At 39.7% G+C, this 20,190-nt stretch overlaps 1 protein-coding gene across 2 annotated transcripts in view; it reads right to left on the bottom strand.

Moving 5' to 3' along the window:
• The window catches only part of NBAS (NBAS subunit of NRZ tethering complex), a 477,499-nt gene that overhangs the window by 154,969 nt on the left and 302,340 nt on the right, over positions 1-20,190 (bottom strand). For both annotated transcript variants that reach the window (XM_075201412.1, XM_075201413.1), the window contains exon 42: positions 7,600-7,710. In XM_075201412.1, the coding sequence (XP_075057513.1) occupies positions 7,600-7,710 (111 nt within the window). The remainder of the gene's footprint in view (positions 1-7,599; positions 7,711-20,190) is intronic.

Here is a 20,190-nt window from a genome sequence, read left to right as displayed (position 1 = left end):
TCCTTAAAACATATGAACTGGACCCTTTTCTCTTTGGAATACAAGAAAAATACCAACTTTTTTTTTACAGCCAATCCTAGCTATCATACTTTAGCCTTTCCATTGTGTTTAAGCCTTATTAAGTTATGTTTATTTTCCACACTGTACTTTTATCATGTTCATCATTCTAAGCTGCTTGGGTAGAACTTTGCAGAATGTGTCACAACTACAAAAACCCGTGGACTGGAGAAAGAAAGTAAAAACTGCTAATAGAATCTTGTTCTTCGATACAACTCTCCTGTAAGTATTCAGTAGACTCATGGATCCTAAATCTGCATGACATCTGAGATATGGGAGACTGAGCTTCGGAAGAGAGCATAGTGTTAATTAAATATTTAGGAAATAAAATTGATTTGCTTGTACGGTTTTAGCAGTATTGATTATTGTGAAGTTTTTGTGAGTTTGTGCATAGATCAGTCCACACACTAATGGTCCCTGGTGCTGCTACAGGCGGCTGAGCACAGTCACACACAGTTACAGCCAGCCAGTTTTACTTCTAATCTCTTATTGGAAAAAAAACACAATTTGATCTTAAAGGCACTGGCAATTACACAAATGTGCCTCAAAATTATTACTTACACAGCACTTTTTAAACCTATGAACTTGTCCTTTTTTAAAGCTCAGCAGCTAATTCAACTGCAAAGTTTATATTTTTCAGCAGAAAGAAGAATTCAGTTTTTCCTTAATTATAAGTTGCTGAAAACAGAATTCCATTGTCAGACTGGATTATTCTGGGATATCAGTATTTCTAATTTAATATTCTTATCATTTGTAAACGACATCCGACACTGCAGCTGATTGGTATCTAGATGGAAGCACATTACATGGATAAGGGAACTAGTGGTGCTCAACTGTTTTCTTTTTCGGGTGAGACCCCAATTGTCTGTGTGCCACAGACCCTAACAGAATGTATTGCATATCTAGCAATAAGGGAACCCCAGAAAACTGATTCTGGGACTGGACTTGGGGACTTTACCAACAGGTACTCTGTGTGTGCATCTAAAGCAGTACATGTTAGCACCATAAATTCAATGTGTATATATTTTAAATATTGATTGTTAAGGAATATTAAGCTAGACAATAAAAGTAAGTGAGAAAACGGATGATGGTTTCTTATATATTCTAGGATAAGGCCCAATGTCCCAGCTTGGACATTGATCATGGGGGGCACACATATTAATGCTGAACCAGGTTGGTAAAATACTAACAAATTGCACAGCCAGCTTTTACAGAAACATGTAGATCTATTGATGAAGCAAGACACCCCCTGTATTACTGATGGCATGCAGACGTCAGCACAGTAGGCAGGTGTGGTCCGTGAGAGAGAGCAGAGTTTGGAATGAATTTAGCAGCAACACCTGTGACATCACTTCCGTTCCAGGGATACACTGAGCAAGAGAGAGGGAGATCCTACCACTATCAGACAGTGGGGGGAGAGTCCTGCCCATTGCGCTCAATGGATGCTTTATCACTGTCTACATAGACTACTTATACAGCAAAGTCTATCTGCTTGATATTTTTAGTGGTTTTCAATTAAACACAATCTACATATTCTGCTTCTTCTAGTGCCTTCCTAAATTGTTGGGGCAGCACTGGGGTCATGAGGCTTCTGTGCCTCACAGCACTGGGGTCATGAGTTCCATTCTCGAGCATGGTCTTATGTGTACAGTTTGTATAGTCTCCTCATGTTTGCGTGGGTTTCCTACGGGTGCTTCAGTTTCCTCCCACACTCCAAGAACATACTAGTAGGTTAATTGGCTGCTATTAAATTGACCCGTGTGTGTGTCTATACTAGGGAATTTAGACTGTAAGCTCCAATGGGCCAGGGACTGATGTGAGTGAGTTCTCTGTACAGCTCTGCGGAATTAGTGGCGCTATATAAATAAATGATGATGTTGAAGATTGTTGATAACACAGTCAACTAATTCACACTGTCTGGATGAAAGCCGGTCAAGACTCCATTTTCTTGAGTATTACATGGAAGAAACACCTGAATGTATGGCATAGGGCTGCCATCAGTGCAGAAGAGAGGATAATGCTGTAGCGGACCAGGCCATTTGGAGACTGATGAGATCCCCAAATAATTTATTCCCCATTATGTTGAAGATCAAAATGCTGCTTGTCAGTCAGATGTTAGATACAGGGTGCACTCTGTGACTCTCGGTGGCCCTGGCTGTAGATCAGACTGTACCCAAAGAATTTTGTGGTTCAAGACCACTTATTTTCATCGAAATGTGCGAGGATGGTGTTATTCACACACTGTGATCCGGACTACCTAGAGGCAGAGAACTCTGGGGATCCTCCATGCAGGAAATTATCTGGAATTAAGCAGTATGTTTTATGTCCCCAGATGTAGGAAATGTCATTTCAAACTCTCATGCATAGCTTTCCATCCATAAAAGAAAACAGATCCATTAAGAGACCTGAAATATGTAATGATGAGGAATTCATTTCTATTGTATATGAGCAATTCGTTTTAATTTAAGAGTAATTCTTCAGAGAATGCATGAGAGCCCATCTTTAAAAGTTACTATAATGAATGATGAGTTCAGGTAATTTTTCTTGATTAAACTATGCCTAGCATGCCAGCAATAAGACATCTTACATTCACACTTCACATAAATTACTCCGTGAGGATGACCATTGAGAAATCTACAGAGAAAATGAGAGGCATGCAAGGCTCTCCCGCTATCTCAGCATGCGTGAGTGACACTGACGATCAATACTCTCCTTTAATACAATTCACAATCACTAAACCTGTAGCGTACAACTCACAAGACAAAGTTCATTGTAGAGTAATGCATCTTCCTCTGACACACAGTATGTTTATAAATGTCTATAAATACACGATGGATGGACGGACAAACTCACTCAGGTGTAGTCTACTGCACGATTTACCAACAGCAAGCAATAAACACCCGCACTGCACATTTGCCCAATTGTGATTATTTTTGGAAAGGGAGAGGACTTTGTAAAATTCATATTGTAATTCAATAACCCTTCTGGTGTCACTGGGCTCTGTTCGTGTAGCTGGCATTTGACCACACGCAGAGGCAGATAGCGGTCAACTTACAACTAAATTTGTCAACATGTCCAATAATAACCCAATCAATTCTGAAAGAATCATTATGGGGCACTGTGGCTGCTTTGGGTCACAGAGTGAAATATCAGGACAATTGCTGAATACTAGGTGCAATATGGCGATGTGTGGCCAGGAATGGAAGTAGCCAGCTGCATCGAGGAACCAGTGCCCTCTATACTAAACCAGGCAGCACGTGGGCAGGTTATCATTGTATCAAAGAGAATCCCTGATGCTGGGTCCACCTAATATAATATTAATCAATTAGCAAAGAAAGCTTTTTTATTTATTTTTACCTGTAACATTGTAGGTCTTGCTACTGAAGCAGGACAAGCCATGGGGTACATTATTATTATCATAGATTTGTAAGGCGCCACAGTGCTCTGCAGCACCGTACAGTATGGAAAATAGTACATACATCAAACAGGGACATACAAGGTAGACAAAATAAATGCTGACATGAAAACAAAGGGTATGTAGTACCCTGCACATTAGGGAGCTTACATTCTAAGGAAACAAGAGGAGCGAGTGTGGCTCAGAGTGGAGATTGGGAGCTGTGAGGGTGCATTAGTGTGAATTGTGTTATCGGGGATAATGTCACCTCTAGAGGAAAAGAGATGGGTTTTCAAAGAGCGTCTAAAGATTTGAAGGCTGTGGGAAAGTCTGATTAAGCGTAGTAGAGAATTCCATAAGTGGGGAGCAGCACGGGAGAAGTCTTGTAGGCAGGAGTGAGAGGTGGTTACCAGACATGATACAGGGTGCAGGTGAGAGGTAGATCTAAGAGGGCGGGAGGGAGAGTCTTTTGATATGAGATTTGAGATGTATGCAGGGGTGGTGTTGTTGAGGGCTTTGTAGGTAAGGGTGAGTAATTTGAATTTAATTCCGGAGGATACAGGGAGCCAGTGTAGGGATTTGCAAAGTGGTGCAGCAGAGGTGGAGCGATGAGAGAGGAAGATCAGTCTTGCAGCAGCATTTAGGATGGATTGAAGTGTGGATATATGGGTTCTGGCCAGGAAACTAGTAACATTGTAGGACTTTGTAGTGAAGCAGGACAGGCACCGGGGTTCATGGGTTTAGGTGAAGGCACTAACATATATATTTATTATTCACTATACAAACATTAGGCAGTAATTATCCTATACTCCACGCTTGAGGAAAAATGAGGAATAAAGGCAAGTACATTTATTGCAGTCATGACTAAATTTCTTCTTCAGAACAAGAGAGATCAAGCAGCCTGTGCGATTTATGTACAAGAAAGAAAAGAAGCCGACTCATAATATGAAATTCGCAAGATAACAGCTCTGGGTGGAATATGCCAGAAAACAAACATGAAGAAGTAGGAGACATTAGAAAATGGAAAGGAAAACTAGGATAGATGAGGCTAGATGGGAATGATTTACAGAGGGCCCAAAAAGATTAATCTAACATAAAAGAAGAATAAAAAGAGTAATGCTTTGTTGTTGTCTGGATGCTGGAGAGGAAAGTGTAACTTGTGAAAATGCAGGAACTTTCTAGAGTATGTAATACCACTCATATTAACTACATAGACACATGAGAAAACTTGCAGCTATCTAACCATTCTTACAATGAAACTCCCAGCATGCTCTGCAAACAGGCAGCTGGTAACCTAACCTATACAATATGTTCAGGTGTTATGCTTAAAAAAATACTTGGGCAGCACTGTGGCTAAGTGGTTAGCACTTCTGCCTTACAGCACTGGGGTCATGAGTTCAAATCCCGCCCGACCATGGCCTTATCTGTGTGGAGTTTGTATGTTCTCCCCGTGTTTGCGTGGGTTTCCTCCGGGTGCTCCGGTTTCCTCCCACAGTCCAAAAACATACTGGTAGGTTAATTGGCTGCTATCAAATTGACCCTAGTCTGTGTGTGTGTGCGTTAGGGAATTTAGACTGTAAGCTCCAATGGGGCAGGGAATGATGTGAGTTCTATGTACAGTGCTGCGGAATTAGTGGCACTATATACATAAATGGTGATGATGATGAAAGTGGTAATCAATAGAGATTATTGAACTACAACTGTGCAAAATGCATACCACCACATGTCATTATTTCTGTGGAATTGTTCTGAATTTTAGAGCTGATGTGTTGTTAACATATTTCCCATGCATGTCCTGGTAGTGCACTCTAATGCATGAGAGACAGGTCCTGCCGCATTCTAAAATTATAATCGTGGCAATAAAATGTTAGAACGCAATGGTGGGAACGAGTCCCAACGAAACCATTCATCCTATTTTAATATGCTTTTTATGTGTTGCCCGCTAATAATAAAAAATAACAAAAACAAAAAAATAAAAAAACCAAACTGGTGCATTGCCAACTTTAGAAAAATAAACGTTATAGCAGCATTTTTAGCTTAATTCTTTTTAAATAAGTATTATAGCAATGCTATTTTTGCTTGGAACAACGTTCTTTTATACTGAACTTTCCATTGACCATCAATAAAATGTATATTTTAATTTTGTCTTGAAATGGTGCTGTTTTCGTACTAGTTTTATTTTTAGTCCACCAACATTTTTTCCTCTCCTATGGTATAACCACCTGTGAGATAACAGAATACCCCCCCTTGTGTGACCGCTCCTATCAACTATTGCTTTACACTCTACAATTTGCTCCTTTGAGTCCCATTGAAGATGGGTGTAGGAATGAGCCTGACTGTGGCAAAGTTTTGTGTGAATAGAGTTTAATGGAGGAAGAATCTTCACGTTCCACTTATCAATCCGCGGGGTTCCATTCCGCTCTGTATTGGTAAACTCACACTTCACGGGTTAGATGATGGCCAATTCTGCTGTGTTGTGTGGGTGGGGTAGGGCTGGGAACAATTGTGGACAAGTGTGCCAAATTTTGCAGCCTAACCAATAAGGAACATTTTGCTCTTCTTTTCTAATCACTGACTACATTAACAGAAATCCCTTTCATGACCTTCTGAGAAAGCCGCGACTACCTTCAGGCTTACTGACGGGGGTACTTGTACTTTCTTTGAATGCAGAGATAAAGAAACTTAGCACACAAATATACCAATACCGTTCTTCTTGGTGGTGTTTTTATATTATTATTCTTATTATAAGCTTTATTTACCTTTTACAACATACTGGGGCAACGTGTGTCTCAATATCTGTTGATGAACTACAAGTCTCAGCAAGCCATGCCAGCTTCTAGCAACTGAGATTGAAAAAATTTGGAGGACCACCTCTACGCAATAACCTCTTTAAGAGTGGATTTAACCCCCAAAATGATTACTTTTTTTTTTTTTTTTTTAATAAACTCCATGTGACACCCAAATCCCCTGGTGACAGATAGTTTGTGGGTCCTTTTATCTGCCAATAGTGACAATTTCCGGTGGTTGAAAGAGTAGAGGCTTGTGTGATCTGCAAATCCAGGATTCGTTTTTCAACAGGATTGTTTAACAAGTGGTGTGAAACTTGACTGGTACATGCGATCTATTGATTCATATTGCTCCCTACAACCTTCTGTTCAGGATGGGACTTCATATTCGCTCCTAAACTAAACAGGATTAAAGATTCCTTCCAGCAAGGGAAATTTATATTTACCACCCAGTGCAGATTACAATGTAAATTAGGAGTAGACATGGTGCCTTCGGATCTATCAGCGATTCAAGCGGTAGCAGTTTTGTATTGTCTGATTTAAGTATCTATTTACAAGAGACCTTCAGTATGAACTTATTACCATGCGAGTATTTTACTGTATTTCAATTATTGTCATGGTTTACAAGCCTTCGGTTTACATACATAACTTTTATCTATAATTGTTTTGTTTATATCATTATTTTTATCCTAATAAATTGGGATAATATCTGTGACAAGCCAGTTTTGATTTTTCTAGTGAGTTGTGTCTAGAGCAACACTCAAAATGTCTAAAAAAAAAATTAAAAAAATAAGAAGCCACTAGACAGCTGCGGAAGAATGTAGATACCTGGACCTGCATCGCACTCAAGGTTATGAGTATCCGCTAAGTATCAGAGTGGAAAAATGTGATGGAGCCTCCAGAAAACATTGCATATAAATATATGTATTTGGAGAAGAGCTTTGTGACTTGTTCAGAAAATAAAATGTTTTTCTCTTTTACCCTGTACTCTAGGCAAGGGCCGCTGAGATATGGACACTACTGGTGGAATGTTCAGTCCGAGCCAGCGTGTCAGAAACAACTTCAATATGTCGTTGCCAATGTTTGGATGACAAGTTTGCTCAATAAGGTTTCAGATTTTCGTTCCATAGGTTAAGAAGCAATTCTATTGTACTTTCTTATTTTTAAAAACAAAACAAAACCAACAACACCATTTACATGCTAGGAACAAATGATACATTTAAGACACGGATAGAGTTTTGTAGGACAGTGCTTGGAATAAAAGATATAATAAACCTTGGTGGAGGTGAAAGATGCAACAACACTGACACTACTAGAAATGTGTACATTGATACTAAACAAAACATAAAGTGCAATACGCACCCGCTGTCACAAAACAAGTACTCTAAGTGCGTCATGTAAACCTCCCAGAGGGGCACTTGGTAGCGCTCAGCAAGGGACAGGGAAATCTTGTACACGTTTTCTTCAAGAGTTCTGAAAAAAAAAAAAAGAGTGTCAATTAGTAAACAATGACATACAGGCAGTTCTATGTACATAGTGATATGCCTGTAAAACACATGTATTAGGAATGAGCAAGTTCAAATGATTCATAGTAATGTATGATTAAGGCATGATTAATTATATATATATATATGACACATAAATGACATTAAGCTTATACTTAGGGCAGCACGGTGGCATAGTGGTTAGCACTTCTGTCTCACAGCACTAAGTAGTTTGATTCCTGACCATGGCCTTATCTGTGTGGTTGTTTGTATGTTCTCCCCGCGTTTGCGTAGGTTTCCTCCGGATGCTCCGGTTTTCTCCCACAATCCAGAAACATACTGGTAGGTTAATTGACTGCTATTTAATTGACCCTAGTCTCTCTTGGTATCTGTGTGTGTGTTAGGGAATTTAGACAGTAAGCTCCAATGGGGCAGGGACTGATGTGAATGAGTTCTCTGTACAGCGCTGCGGTATTAGTGGCGCTATATAAATAGCTGATGATATCTGTAACACATGATTTTCATGTATGTATCATAAATTAGCTATAATGAAACATTAAAGACCACATATATAAACATCTTTTTAAACATTGTATGAATACAATGATATATTGTCACTGCATGTATAAGATAATATCTTGTAACTTTATGTGTGAACCTTTGTTAATTGTAGAAACAGGGAATGTGCCATCAGATTGATACTTATATAAAACTACTTATAAAAATAGACTGATACAGGCTATGTATTGTTTTTTGTTCTACCATCAGATAGGCAGCAAAATATATTTTAAATGTGTGCTGTATAATATATACTGTTCATACTTTATACTTCTATAAAAGTATTTCTGCCATATACTGTCCAAAATTAGTATTGTTTTCTGAGACTTACGGAGGAGAAATCTATTATTTCAGTTCAGACCGAAGAAGCTATTTAAGGAGCGCAGAGTAAGAAATTCCCCTGCATCTCTTGGTGGATAAAGAAATATCCTGTCAATCTACCTACAGAAGAGATTCTAAGAGGCATTATTCCACCGGAGAGCTGCAGATTCCATTTGGTGCCCCCATGTTGTGTATATACAGGGAAAAAAAATTTTGTGCCAACATTATTTTTTGAAGTCAAGTAAATAATTTTCCTATAAATCTTTGTGATATTATTTCAGGATTATAATCTTCATACCCTGTTACAACATATCACATAGTCTGCCTTTTATATGAACTGTATAAAACATTTTTGTGTCCTTTTTGCTATACAATTACAGTTTGGTATGTTAAAGGACTACTAAACTTAAACCACAAGTTATCTTGTATTAAAGACCTACTCATAACACACACACATATTGATATTATACATTTATATTGTACATTTACATACATGTACCCATGGGGTCAGTTGGAGCCAAATAATTCCCTAGTATTTGTTTTTATACAAAAGGGACGTGGGGGAGGGGGGAGATAGAGGGTTATAGCATATAGACATTATGATCTGAGAAAGCTATCTGGGCACCTTGAGCCTTTGAGCAAGAAGAGTTTTAAGCTTATCTTTAGTAGTAATACTCCACCACTTTCAACCTAAAAACATTGCAGTATCCCAGCGCTGGATCAGAAAAACAAAACGAGATCAGTAGAAACTAATAACAGAATCACTTCCAACAAAACAAGAGACCTGCAACAAACATGAACCAAGGCAAACGTCAACAGCTAATGGCCTGAAAACACTGGCATTTTACAGTTTCCGGATAGTGTTTTTTTTTCCCCTTTAATAGAAAAAATGTGAAAAAAAAAGAAAATTATAAAATTGGCAAAACAAAAAAGACATTTGACATTTTTAAATTAAGCTCTAGGGATGAGTTAAATAAATGTTATCCTAGATAGCTGATTAATCACTTCCTTTCTAACATTTAGATTCTGTAAACAAGTTCTCAATGTTTTCTCAATATTTTTTTTTATTTAATTTTTATGGAAGCAATAGACAAACTCCTTTATTTGCACTCTGAGGAAACAGAACCTTTCTTATCTATTTAGTGTTTCCTGATCCCAGAGAAACAGTGGTGGATTAAAGGGCGCCCATCAATGCACAGTAAGAGTTATCTACAAAGCGGAAATCTCTACAGCATATTGCAAAACCAGCTTCAGTCTGGTGGTGGCCCCTCGATCTGCCGGAACGCACACAAGTTAGTACAGCAGGATGAAGCTGTAGAAGTCTGCACAGACTGAGGGTTGGGTAGTGGGAGAGCGGTCCTTGTAAAGTATGAACAATGCACAATTATAAGACTTCATTTTGCAGATTATGGAAAGGTTATAAAAGGGGTAGAGACAGTGCAGTGTAAGGGGCATTTCTTGCTATGAAGGGCCACAACAAATTTTTACTCAACAAAATGACTTAAATTTTGCACCAGCATTGAGCTGGAGGTCTTCAGATTTCACCTTATACTTTTAATTTAATAATAGCAAAATATTTTTCTTTTATTTATTTTGTAATATTTTATTTTACATTATTTATTTTTTTAACAAGTGGAATGTAAAGCCTAAATCAGAGCTTTCCGTTTCACTCTGAATACGTAAGCCAGCAAGCAGGGTCACTCATGCACAAGCCTAACAAGAATGGCCTGGAGTATTGGTAAGTCTTTCTGAAAGAAAGAGAAAATTGGGCAAAACAGAGTATACCCAACATTTGTGGTCAGACATGTAGTGCATACTTACACTACCCCTTCCAGGGTCCGGGAGGACTCCCCGAAATTCAGTAATCTCCCCGAAATTCCTGGACATTAGGCAAGTATGATGTAATGAGAGCCTTCATTTCAAATTGGATGCTACCAAAATCCAAAACACTATCCCTGAGAAGAGGGCTGCACACATTATCAGACCCACAAGTGTTAATACTATCCCATCTACAATATGACAGACACGTAAATCTTACCTTCAAATTGAAATCACTTTTTTACAAAATGATCCTTTAAACTCATGCTGTTCCAAAGGGTTTATTATAATCAGCATATCATTGAATGGAGTGAATGATGTCACACATTATATAAGAGTGGCAAACCCTGTATAGGGCATTTTATAAACTAGCTAAATGTTGCACATTTGCCCTGGAGCAAAACCAATAAATCTTTCAAAATCTCTTTTCCCCCCACTTTCCCACCATAGACCGAGTCGCCCTTAGATCTTTGTATGCTCATTAACAAAATACAAATGCCTGCGGTGCTGCTATAGAGGTGTGATGTGTCTGTGCACGATTAGCAACAATAACACATCAAAAGCTCAAGGACTAATTAAATGAAACATTTATGAAGCCACATTCAGTCATGCACAAATCACAGCTCCATCAGCAATCACGTCTGCACAGAGTCATATGTGAACTGCAGTGAGGAGAAGGTGATTTTCTCAGATTGTCGTGCAGGTGAAGAGACCGCAGTTATAATTGTCTCTGGATACCAGTCTTCACCCCAGTCATTTAGGATGAGGTATAACTTTGACGTATGTCTGTCTGCATGTACTTTCTAGTTACAGTGAACCTACTGACAACACAGTGGAGACAGCCATTTTGTGGGGGGAACAGGCACGTGTGTGTGAATGCAGCCTATGAATTCCTGAGGACAAAGTGGCACCGCTGAGGCGTGACCAGCCATTTTGTGGGCTGAACCAATATTTAAGAATATTAGATGAGCTCACTAGATGAAGACAACACAATCTAGACACCACTCTTAAGATGCCATCTGAGAGGGGTGTGGGTTCTAGGGAGATTGGCACATCTTATGTAACTGTGGGTATAGTTGGATGGAATGCTAGAGGGGTTTATATTATTCTGATTCTGGCTTTTGAAATTCTTTTGTAAGGATGACTAACTAAAAAAAGGTTTTGGATGGATTAGCATATTGTTTGCTTGGCTTCTGGACAGAGCTTATATTACCGGTTCCACAGATAAGTGCCCCACTTCCTAGTGAAGTGGGCAGAATTAGATCCCAAACGCCGCGATTCCCGGTGAATCGCGGTGTGTGGCCACGCCCCCGCTGTCAAATGACGCAATTTGCGTCATGACGTCACAGGGGACGGGGCCGAAATGACGCGATTTCGGCCACCCCGCCCCTTCACGCCCCCCTCCACTGGCTGGCTCCCGGAAGGGAGCTGAAGAAAGTAGGTAAGTATGTGATTAGTTGTCACCATCATCCTAAAATATAAAATTACCTGGGAAAAATATCCAGACACTGAGAGAGTATAATGTTTAAAACGTAGCCAGGACTCCCAGCCTAGTTATATAGTGACAAAAAACAGATTTGAAATATCTAAACTGCAGAATATCAAAATATGTATTATATATAATATATCTATCTATCTATAGAGAGAGAGAGAGAGAGGTACACCGATTAGCCACAACATTAAAAGCACTGACAAGTGAAGTGCATAACATTGATTATCCCGTTACAATGGCTCTTGTCAAGGTGCGGGATATATTTGGCAGCAAGTGTACAACCAGTCCTTGAAGTTGGTGTGCTGGAAGCAGAGAAAATGGGCAAGCATAAGGATCTGAGCGTCTTTAACAATGGACAGTTTGTGATGGCTAGACGACTGGGTCCGAGCATCTCCAAACGGCAGGTCTTGTGGGGAGCTTCCGGTATGCAGTGGTTAGTACCTACCAAAAGTGGTCCAAGGCAGGAGGGTCATAGGGGGCCAAGGGTCATTGATGCCTGTGTGGACTGAAGGCTAACCGGTCTGGTCCAATCCCACAGAAGAGCTACTGTAGCACAAACTGCTGAAAAACTTAATTATGGTTATATTAGAAAGGTGTCAAAAATAGCTCAGCACTGTGCATAGTCCATATAGAGAATATAAATCCACAATGTCAGGCCATGGTATTGTAATGTATTTTCATCTTTTTCATTAAATGTCTAAAAAAATTTATGACTGGTGCTGGTCTGTTCTAGTTTTTGGAACAATTGTGGATCTCTATACATACACACAGATATTTGTTTTTCTTTATTTACTGCACAAATGGTAAAAATTGAAGAGGAAGATACTAAGAGAATGGCAGCTATTTTACTAATGCAAGACCTTACAGATAGAGGCGGCGATGTGTGCTCCATAAAATAGCTTGTAGCAATACACTCCGTTCAGTAATAGTTTTGAGTGAAAATGTGATTACATACTCATGCTGCTAGAGAGATGACCGAGAGGAGAGAACCCCCGCTGGCTGCAGTTGTAATATGTCATCAGATGACTATGTTCATTCACAGAACAAACTTTTCTGAAGTTCGAAAAACGTTTTAAAGGAAACACATCAGCGGTTTACGTATTTTTATTTTTTTTTGTTCCAATGCATTCATCGTGTTTCTAGATTTACTGCTTCTATTAAATGTCATTGCTGAGAAACAGTGCTGAACCGGTACTCAGCTCTAAAGGACACAGAGATGTGTTCTTGTCATTCAAAATCAGACCAAGGCCTTGATTTGCATATCTAAGTGACAAGAGCAGACGAGATAAGACAGCCAGGCTCTCCATCTCCTACAGGCAGTTCTGTTAGACACACATGATATGTACTTCTTAAACAGCATCCTGCGTACTAAGCAGGTACTAGTGGATCTAAGTTGTTTACAATGAGCATGTGAAAACATGTGCCCCCCTGCCCGCTGTGCCTGATCGCCTCCTGTGTGTCTAGCCACTTTGCTGTCTGTGGCGGCAACAGAGATCTAAACATTTGTTTTGTTTTATCCAAAGCAGACAGCTATTGCCCATTGTGAAGATCCTTTGTGCCAGATGAGAAGTGTTGCTGCCCTCCTCGAATGCTCTATTTTACAACCCATGTTCAAAGACACTACATCATTATTATTTTTTTTTATAATTTAGCGGCGTATGTAAAGAAAAAAAAATATCCCTATTTTGAGGTGCATCCAAGCGGTGCCACTTTCCTCAATTTCAAACGGCCTCAGAGCAACACACTGCAATCAGATAAGTATTGTCCGTTCATGTGAGCCCTATCTATTCCTTAGTTGTCAGAAGAGATCTGTTTGCCTAATAATTACGTGAACTGCTGTATGTCACCGTACAAAACAAATACTGCTACAACAGCGAGTTCATTCACTCCACCTGGCTGCAGAGGGTGCGCCAGGATATTGTCCATCTGTTTCCTGACAAGCAGCTTAAGCACAAGGAAGCAGTTAATAAATGTATTTTACTCCAAACTAAACTAGTCGGAAAAAAGATATTTATCATCATAGTGGTCGTCAGGGAAACCGAATTGTTTTATCTACAGTCAACACTTTAACAGTGAAGATTCCTTTAATAAAGGGCATTAGTCTGGGCACTTCTGACATCCAAATGTTTGAGGTTGTGCACAAAAGCATAATAGTTAGCAGGTCAATAAAAGGCCTTAATATTTCATTTTAAGATGAGCAAACCCCATTAGCTTTAATGAAGTGAGCATCTCTCTATGGTTACAATTGCATTCTTTACTCTGTATGTTTTTCCCATAAGAACGGTGGAGAAGCCGCATTGCATACCAATGCATCTCACAAAGCCTCTTGCACTGCAAAGTCTAATTAAAAGCATATAAAAACACTATAAAAATGATTCATGGCCGTCTCAAAGATCAGCAGCATGCCATAATTGGATCTTTCACACTTTGTTGTTCCCATAGAGCAGGATGACAAAAACACATTATTATACCATACAAACCCAATCATTTATTTGATACAAATTCAGTGATGTTTCACATCTTAGCAAAGGGCAAAGTATATAAGATTAATACCAGGAGATCATCGGCTAACCTGTTGGGAGTTTTGCTGTGTGAACAGTCATTTGTTTATTTATTTTGTTACCGATTTGAGTTTGGCGTGCTCTGAATAATCGCTGAGGATTTTGCACACATTGATGTTGTACTGTGAGTAACCTTTCACACATTGTTCTATAATACAGTCAGGGGATTTGTTCCATCTGATAACACAACACACCAACCTATTATTAGAGACTCCAATATACAGGCACAGACTCCTTTATGTAGGGGACGTCTAGAAGAACCAGAGCTGGTGGTCGAATGGTGCTAGTAGTGAACATAGAGCTCTCAGACTTGGCAAGTCATATATTTAAGGACAAGGATTTATGCTACTGTCTCATTGGAGGTAATCTTGTTGCAAATTCAATGTTCAAATGTAATAATTTATAAGAGATGTCCATTATTGGAAGTCTTGTATTTAACAATGCCTGCGACAACATAAAGACTCTGCAAACATAAAAGGTAAACAATTGCTGTACTGCATTCAATTTCACACATCTGACACATTTTGCTTTTAGCAACAGACGATAAAGCTAGTAGCATACCCCAAACAGTCCTGTGTTTAGCTGGGCAGTCCTGATTAAAGCAGTCATAAATGAGATTGGCTTCACTATTTGAGGGTGAAGCAATGATGGCCCCAACCTTATATATGTGCCCCCCTGTTCTTCCTGCCTTATATCACATTGGTTACTTTCTCTGCTCTAAACTTGCCGAGCTTCTCTTGATTACTACTTAATAAGAGCCGGGGCTGCGACTGAAACGCGGAGGGCATAAAGCAGAGGAAAAGAAAGAATGAAATGTTAGTTATGGCAGCATTGCTACTGCATTTAAAGAAGAGGGGGCATGACAAGGCAAAATGCGTCATCAGGGCTACTCTCCAAGGTGCAAAAACGCAATTCGCATTATCTTGCAGTGGGGCCTTGAAGACGCGTTTCGATACAAATCATATCATCATCATCTGGTAATTTAGAAGTCTCCCAGACATTTGGGAGATTAAGGAAGTATCTGGGAAACATATCCCTTCTGCAACAAGATAGTAAGATCTTTGCCCCCCGCACCTGCTCAAGCTCCTCCAACATGTGAAATAACCTGGTCTATGTTTGGAAATGTGCACATCAAATCAAGAATAAGATTAATATATGAAAGTGTAGAGTAGCAAGCTTGCTCCAATTTGGGGAAAACCTTCACTTTCCAGAAGCTCAGGAGAATATTCATGTGAACGCATCCCATGCACATCTGCCACATGTGAACAACACAACATTCCCACGTGATTTAACATGCAGGTTACACATCTTCTTTTCTATGAAGTCGTTGCTACATCTATGTATTTTTTTGTTATTACTTTTAATTTTTCAAAACCGTCTCATAAACAGTGTATAAAAGTACAAAACAAAAAGAGGGAATATTCCATTGACATATTACTAAGTTCCTAAATATTACAATCAAGTACAATAAAGTGATTCCTTTATTTCAAGCATATCGACAGGCCGCAAAACGGACCAACATATCAATCTTAGAAAGAGAAGTAGTCAAGGTGGGACAGACATTTTGGGGTTTATATGAAGGGGTGTTTGGACGGGAGGGTTGGAGGGGAGGCGATAGTGACTCTAACAGGTCGTACCTCGAATCGGAGAGTGCTGAGTGTGGAACCAAAGTGTCCAAACCGCTTGATATTTGGGTGCAGTATTATTGAAAAGGGCAGTTATATACTTCATAGAGGAGATATACCATATGCGGTTGATTAGTTCTGTCCTCGAGGGGGGAGTGGGCTGTTTCCAAGCTCGAGCAATGAGCAGTTTAGAGGCCTAAGAAATTTGCGCAAGTAGGCGATCAGTAGGTTTGCTGATGGTTGGTTGAGTAGGAGTGGTAATGGTTCTCTAGGAATCCGCATTCCAGTGGTCTGGTGAATGATCTCTAAGGTAAGGTCCCATCAAATGTGGAAAAAAGTACCTTTAGCTCCACAATGTCTCCAACATTAGTCGGACACCAAAGGATACATACGGTGAAGTCATTCCAGGACCATATACCCAACAAGCATAAATCTTATAGCAATTCTCTTGAATGCCAGAATTGATGGAGACCTTGGCCGTTCAGGTGCGAATGACTAACCATTCCTCGCTGTCTAAGGAGATCCCCAGGTCGCGTTCCCATGTCTCCTCGTGAGGTGCAAGGGGTTGATGGAACAGTACATAAGTGAGATATTCCCTCTGTGGCCAATCTGATAAATGCAGAATCCATCGTTTTTTAGTTTGCGTTTGGGATTAAATAAATCCGCACATTTGAAGGTTTTGAAACTATGCTGAGGAGGGTAACATATAGCGCTTATATCTTCATAAGATACAGGGGCTGTATCCACCATGATATGGAGAAAACGATCGACTTTGTGTGATTTCCACCAACGGGTAACTGTGTCTGAAAGTCCTGGAGGGAACACTGGGTGGTCCCATATTGGTGTCAGGGGAGAAGGGTAAGGTGCTAGGTTGTGGCGGCGGTTTGCCAAGTCCCAGGTTGATAAGGGGAACGAGATAACAGGGCATGTGTAGACCGAGGCAGGTCTATGGATCTTAGGGAGAGATGGTAAATGATGCAAGGGTATGTCTGGGGTGAGGGCATTTTCTACGTCCACCCAATTCCTGTGACCCAGGTTCATGTGTCACGAGATGACATGACTAAGCTGGGTAGTCGGTTTGTAGTTTTGTATCAGTGGGAGTCCAAGGCCCCCACATTCCTTGGGCTGAGAGAGTAAAAACTGACTTAGTCTATGAAGCGACTACATGATGATTGTAGGGATGCAATTACATGATGTGGTCTACATCTGTGTTTTTAACCTTTGAGGAAAAGCAAAATTGTACAGTTCCCCTTCATGTGTTTTCTTTTTCTTTATTAAATTCAGCATTTCCACATTAAATTCAGCATTTATAAATAGAGATCTGTGAGCCTTCAAATAACAGCACCACAACAAGACCCCAGTTATATTATCACATTTGTCGGCTCACTAGTTAGCAGCAGATACTTCTCTACTTCTCTCATAACAACGTGTGAATTAATGGAAAATAAAAGATCGCTGTGCCATTGTACTGGCCTAATCAATAGGGGTATAATCTTCCTGCAGTTTTCTGTGTTTTAGGAATATTGATGTAGCGAGAAAGCAGCAGAGATCAAGCTCCGTCGCCTCCTGTTCTGAGCAAAGCCAACTCAATAGTCACACTATCAGGACCTGTTCTCTGCTTATTTAAAGTTACAAAACAACAACGGAGATGTAAAACCTTACTTAGTGTTCTTTTTTTGTCTCGTTTTTGTTTTTAGTTATTCTGTGTGTGGTTTTTTTTTGCAGTGTTGGTTGTTGTTTACCAGTCAGGAGTCTTGATACCAGGATATACATTAGCCTGTCCCCTAGCAGCATGGGAGGTTTCTAGAATCAGCAGGTGGCAATGGGGCTCCAATCACTAGTTGCACTCACTTTCTCCACATGTATAAAGGGGTTCTGAGACAGGGACGAGTCTAGTGGTTGGATCGCTCAAACACACAGGGCTCAAATCATGATAACTGTACATCATTTCTGATGAGATTTCATGACTTGATTGCTGAGCATAGGCACGTCCAAAGCGGTTCTCAGACCTCAAAATCAAGTGTAATGCACCTAAAAAAGAAGCACCTCAAAATACCTGCATTGTTTTTAAGTAGTGAAGGGTACAACAGCAGTATTCATTCTGTTTATTTGCAACAGAAAAAAAAAAGTATTTTGAACATTGTCACATAATTTACTAAAAAACAATAAGGAAAATAATAGGAACAATAGGGTAGTAAAGAGTGTTAGGGAGATTTAAAAACCCCTCTAAATTAATCTCAATTACTCCAATAAAGCACCTTGTACCACTTAGAACTAGAACTTTAACACCTCTTGTGTTATGTTGACTTCTGAAAGTTTCTTTCCTGCAAAGAATGCTGATCTATATAATCCCATTCATGCAGAACCAGGGGTGTAAGAGGAGGTGTATATGGTGGTATGCCATAATGGCACGTCTCATACTGGCTTCATTGTCGAACTATCAAATCACACTGACTTAGATTCCCATTACATTTTCCATATCGTCACTTCTAAATTTCCCTTTTGACCACTGTGCAGAACCATGGATGGGATACGTAAAGAACATTTAACAACGTAAATTAAATATCAGGGATCACAGAGACACTCAGGAAAGTTGGTGAAAAGGAAATAGAGAGGTGTTGCCCACAGCTACCAATCACATTCTGTCATTTTTATATTGCCATTTAGAAAATTAAAAGGCTACATTTTGTCCTTTGCATCAGATTTGTATAAACACACAGTAGGTCTAACCAGAATATGCGAATACAGAGGTTATGGTAATTTCAAAGGAGGAAGCACCTATGAGCAGGACCCTGGTTCCCGACATAAAGAGCTTGCAATCTATATCCTTAATTAAAAGACAACCCACCAGGGATGCAGAGAGAAATTATGCAAGTCATCAGATAAGAGTTAATAAGCCACAGTTTATCTTTCTATTTGATATATTTCTGGATTTTCAGCACTGCGGAAAATATTATCCATAGCAATTTAGAAAAAGCTGTTTAAAATGACATTAGTAAAACAGGCAAGCTAATGCCACTTTCCTATTCAAGGCCACAGTGCAAATACATCATTAATATGTAGAGATGTTCTTCTAATCTTGCAAACTAATTGTTGTATCTTCCAGCGCTATCATGTAGCATCACAAAGCCTGGGCCATTCTGCAAAACCTTCCCCGCACTTCCTTTTTTTTCTTTTTCCAAAGACAGATTTTCAGACTCGGAAGATTATCTATTGTTAATGCACTGCAAGGCTGTGTAAGATGCGATTGCTGTAAAATAACTATCTATCACAGCATTGGCTCTCTGCTTTGTGGATGTAGACTGCAGTTCATCATCGCAGCTCAGTGTGCTGCTTGTTTAATAGATAGAAATTTTGGTTAAATATTCAGTACCAATGTTTAGGGTATGAATATGTCACACAATCTGCAAAATAAACATGAATCAGAAGATCAAGCAGAATTATGTTATAGAGGCGAACATCTTACAGGAAACACCTAAAAATAATTCAAAACAATTGAAAGTAAAACACAAAATGATTAATATACTGTAAACACTGTAAAAGTTAATGTCTTATTTATAAAAGTTTTACCGACATTGTATTTATTGTATTTCCTACCTCAATAAAAATTATTTACAAAAAAAAAAAAAAAAAGATTTACAGTAGGATGAAATACCATTAGCTGGAAGGATTCTAGAGCTATGCTGCCTCCCAGTGGCAGTTCAGGTGGAGAGGCGATTGGGGCAGCTCTTTATTGCTTCCTCAGCACACAGCAACAAAGCACATAGCTCTGAAATCCCTTTCACTGATGGGAAAGTAGAATATATGTGCTTGACAGAGAAAGGTATTCCGAGTGACAGGTAAGTGAGCTAGTCAGTCTCACTGCACAGACCCCAGACCCATCCTCCTGTCAGTCTCACTGCACAGACCCCAGACCCATCCTCCTGTCAGTCTCACTTCACAGACCCCAGACCCATCCTCCTGTCAGTCTCACTTCACAGACCCCAGACCCATCCTCCTGTCAGTCTCACTGCACAGACCCCAGACCCATCCTCCTGTCAGTCTCACTGCACAGACCCCAGACCCATCCTCCTGTCAGTCTCACTGCACAGACC

The sequence above is a fragment of the Mixophyes fleayi genome, chromosome 3, assembly GCF_038048845.1.
Source record: "Mixophyes fleayi isolate aMixFle1 chromosome 3, aMixFle1.hap1, whole genome shotgun sequence".
In the NCBI taxonomy this organism is placed as follows: domain Eukaryota; kingdom Metazoa; phylum Chordata; class Amphibia; order Anura; family Limnodynastidae; genus Mixophyes; species Mixophyes fleayi.
Note: the sequence above shows the minus strand (reverse complement) of the source record. Positions and strands in the feature narration are given on the sequence as shown.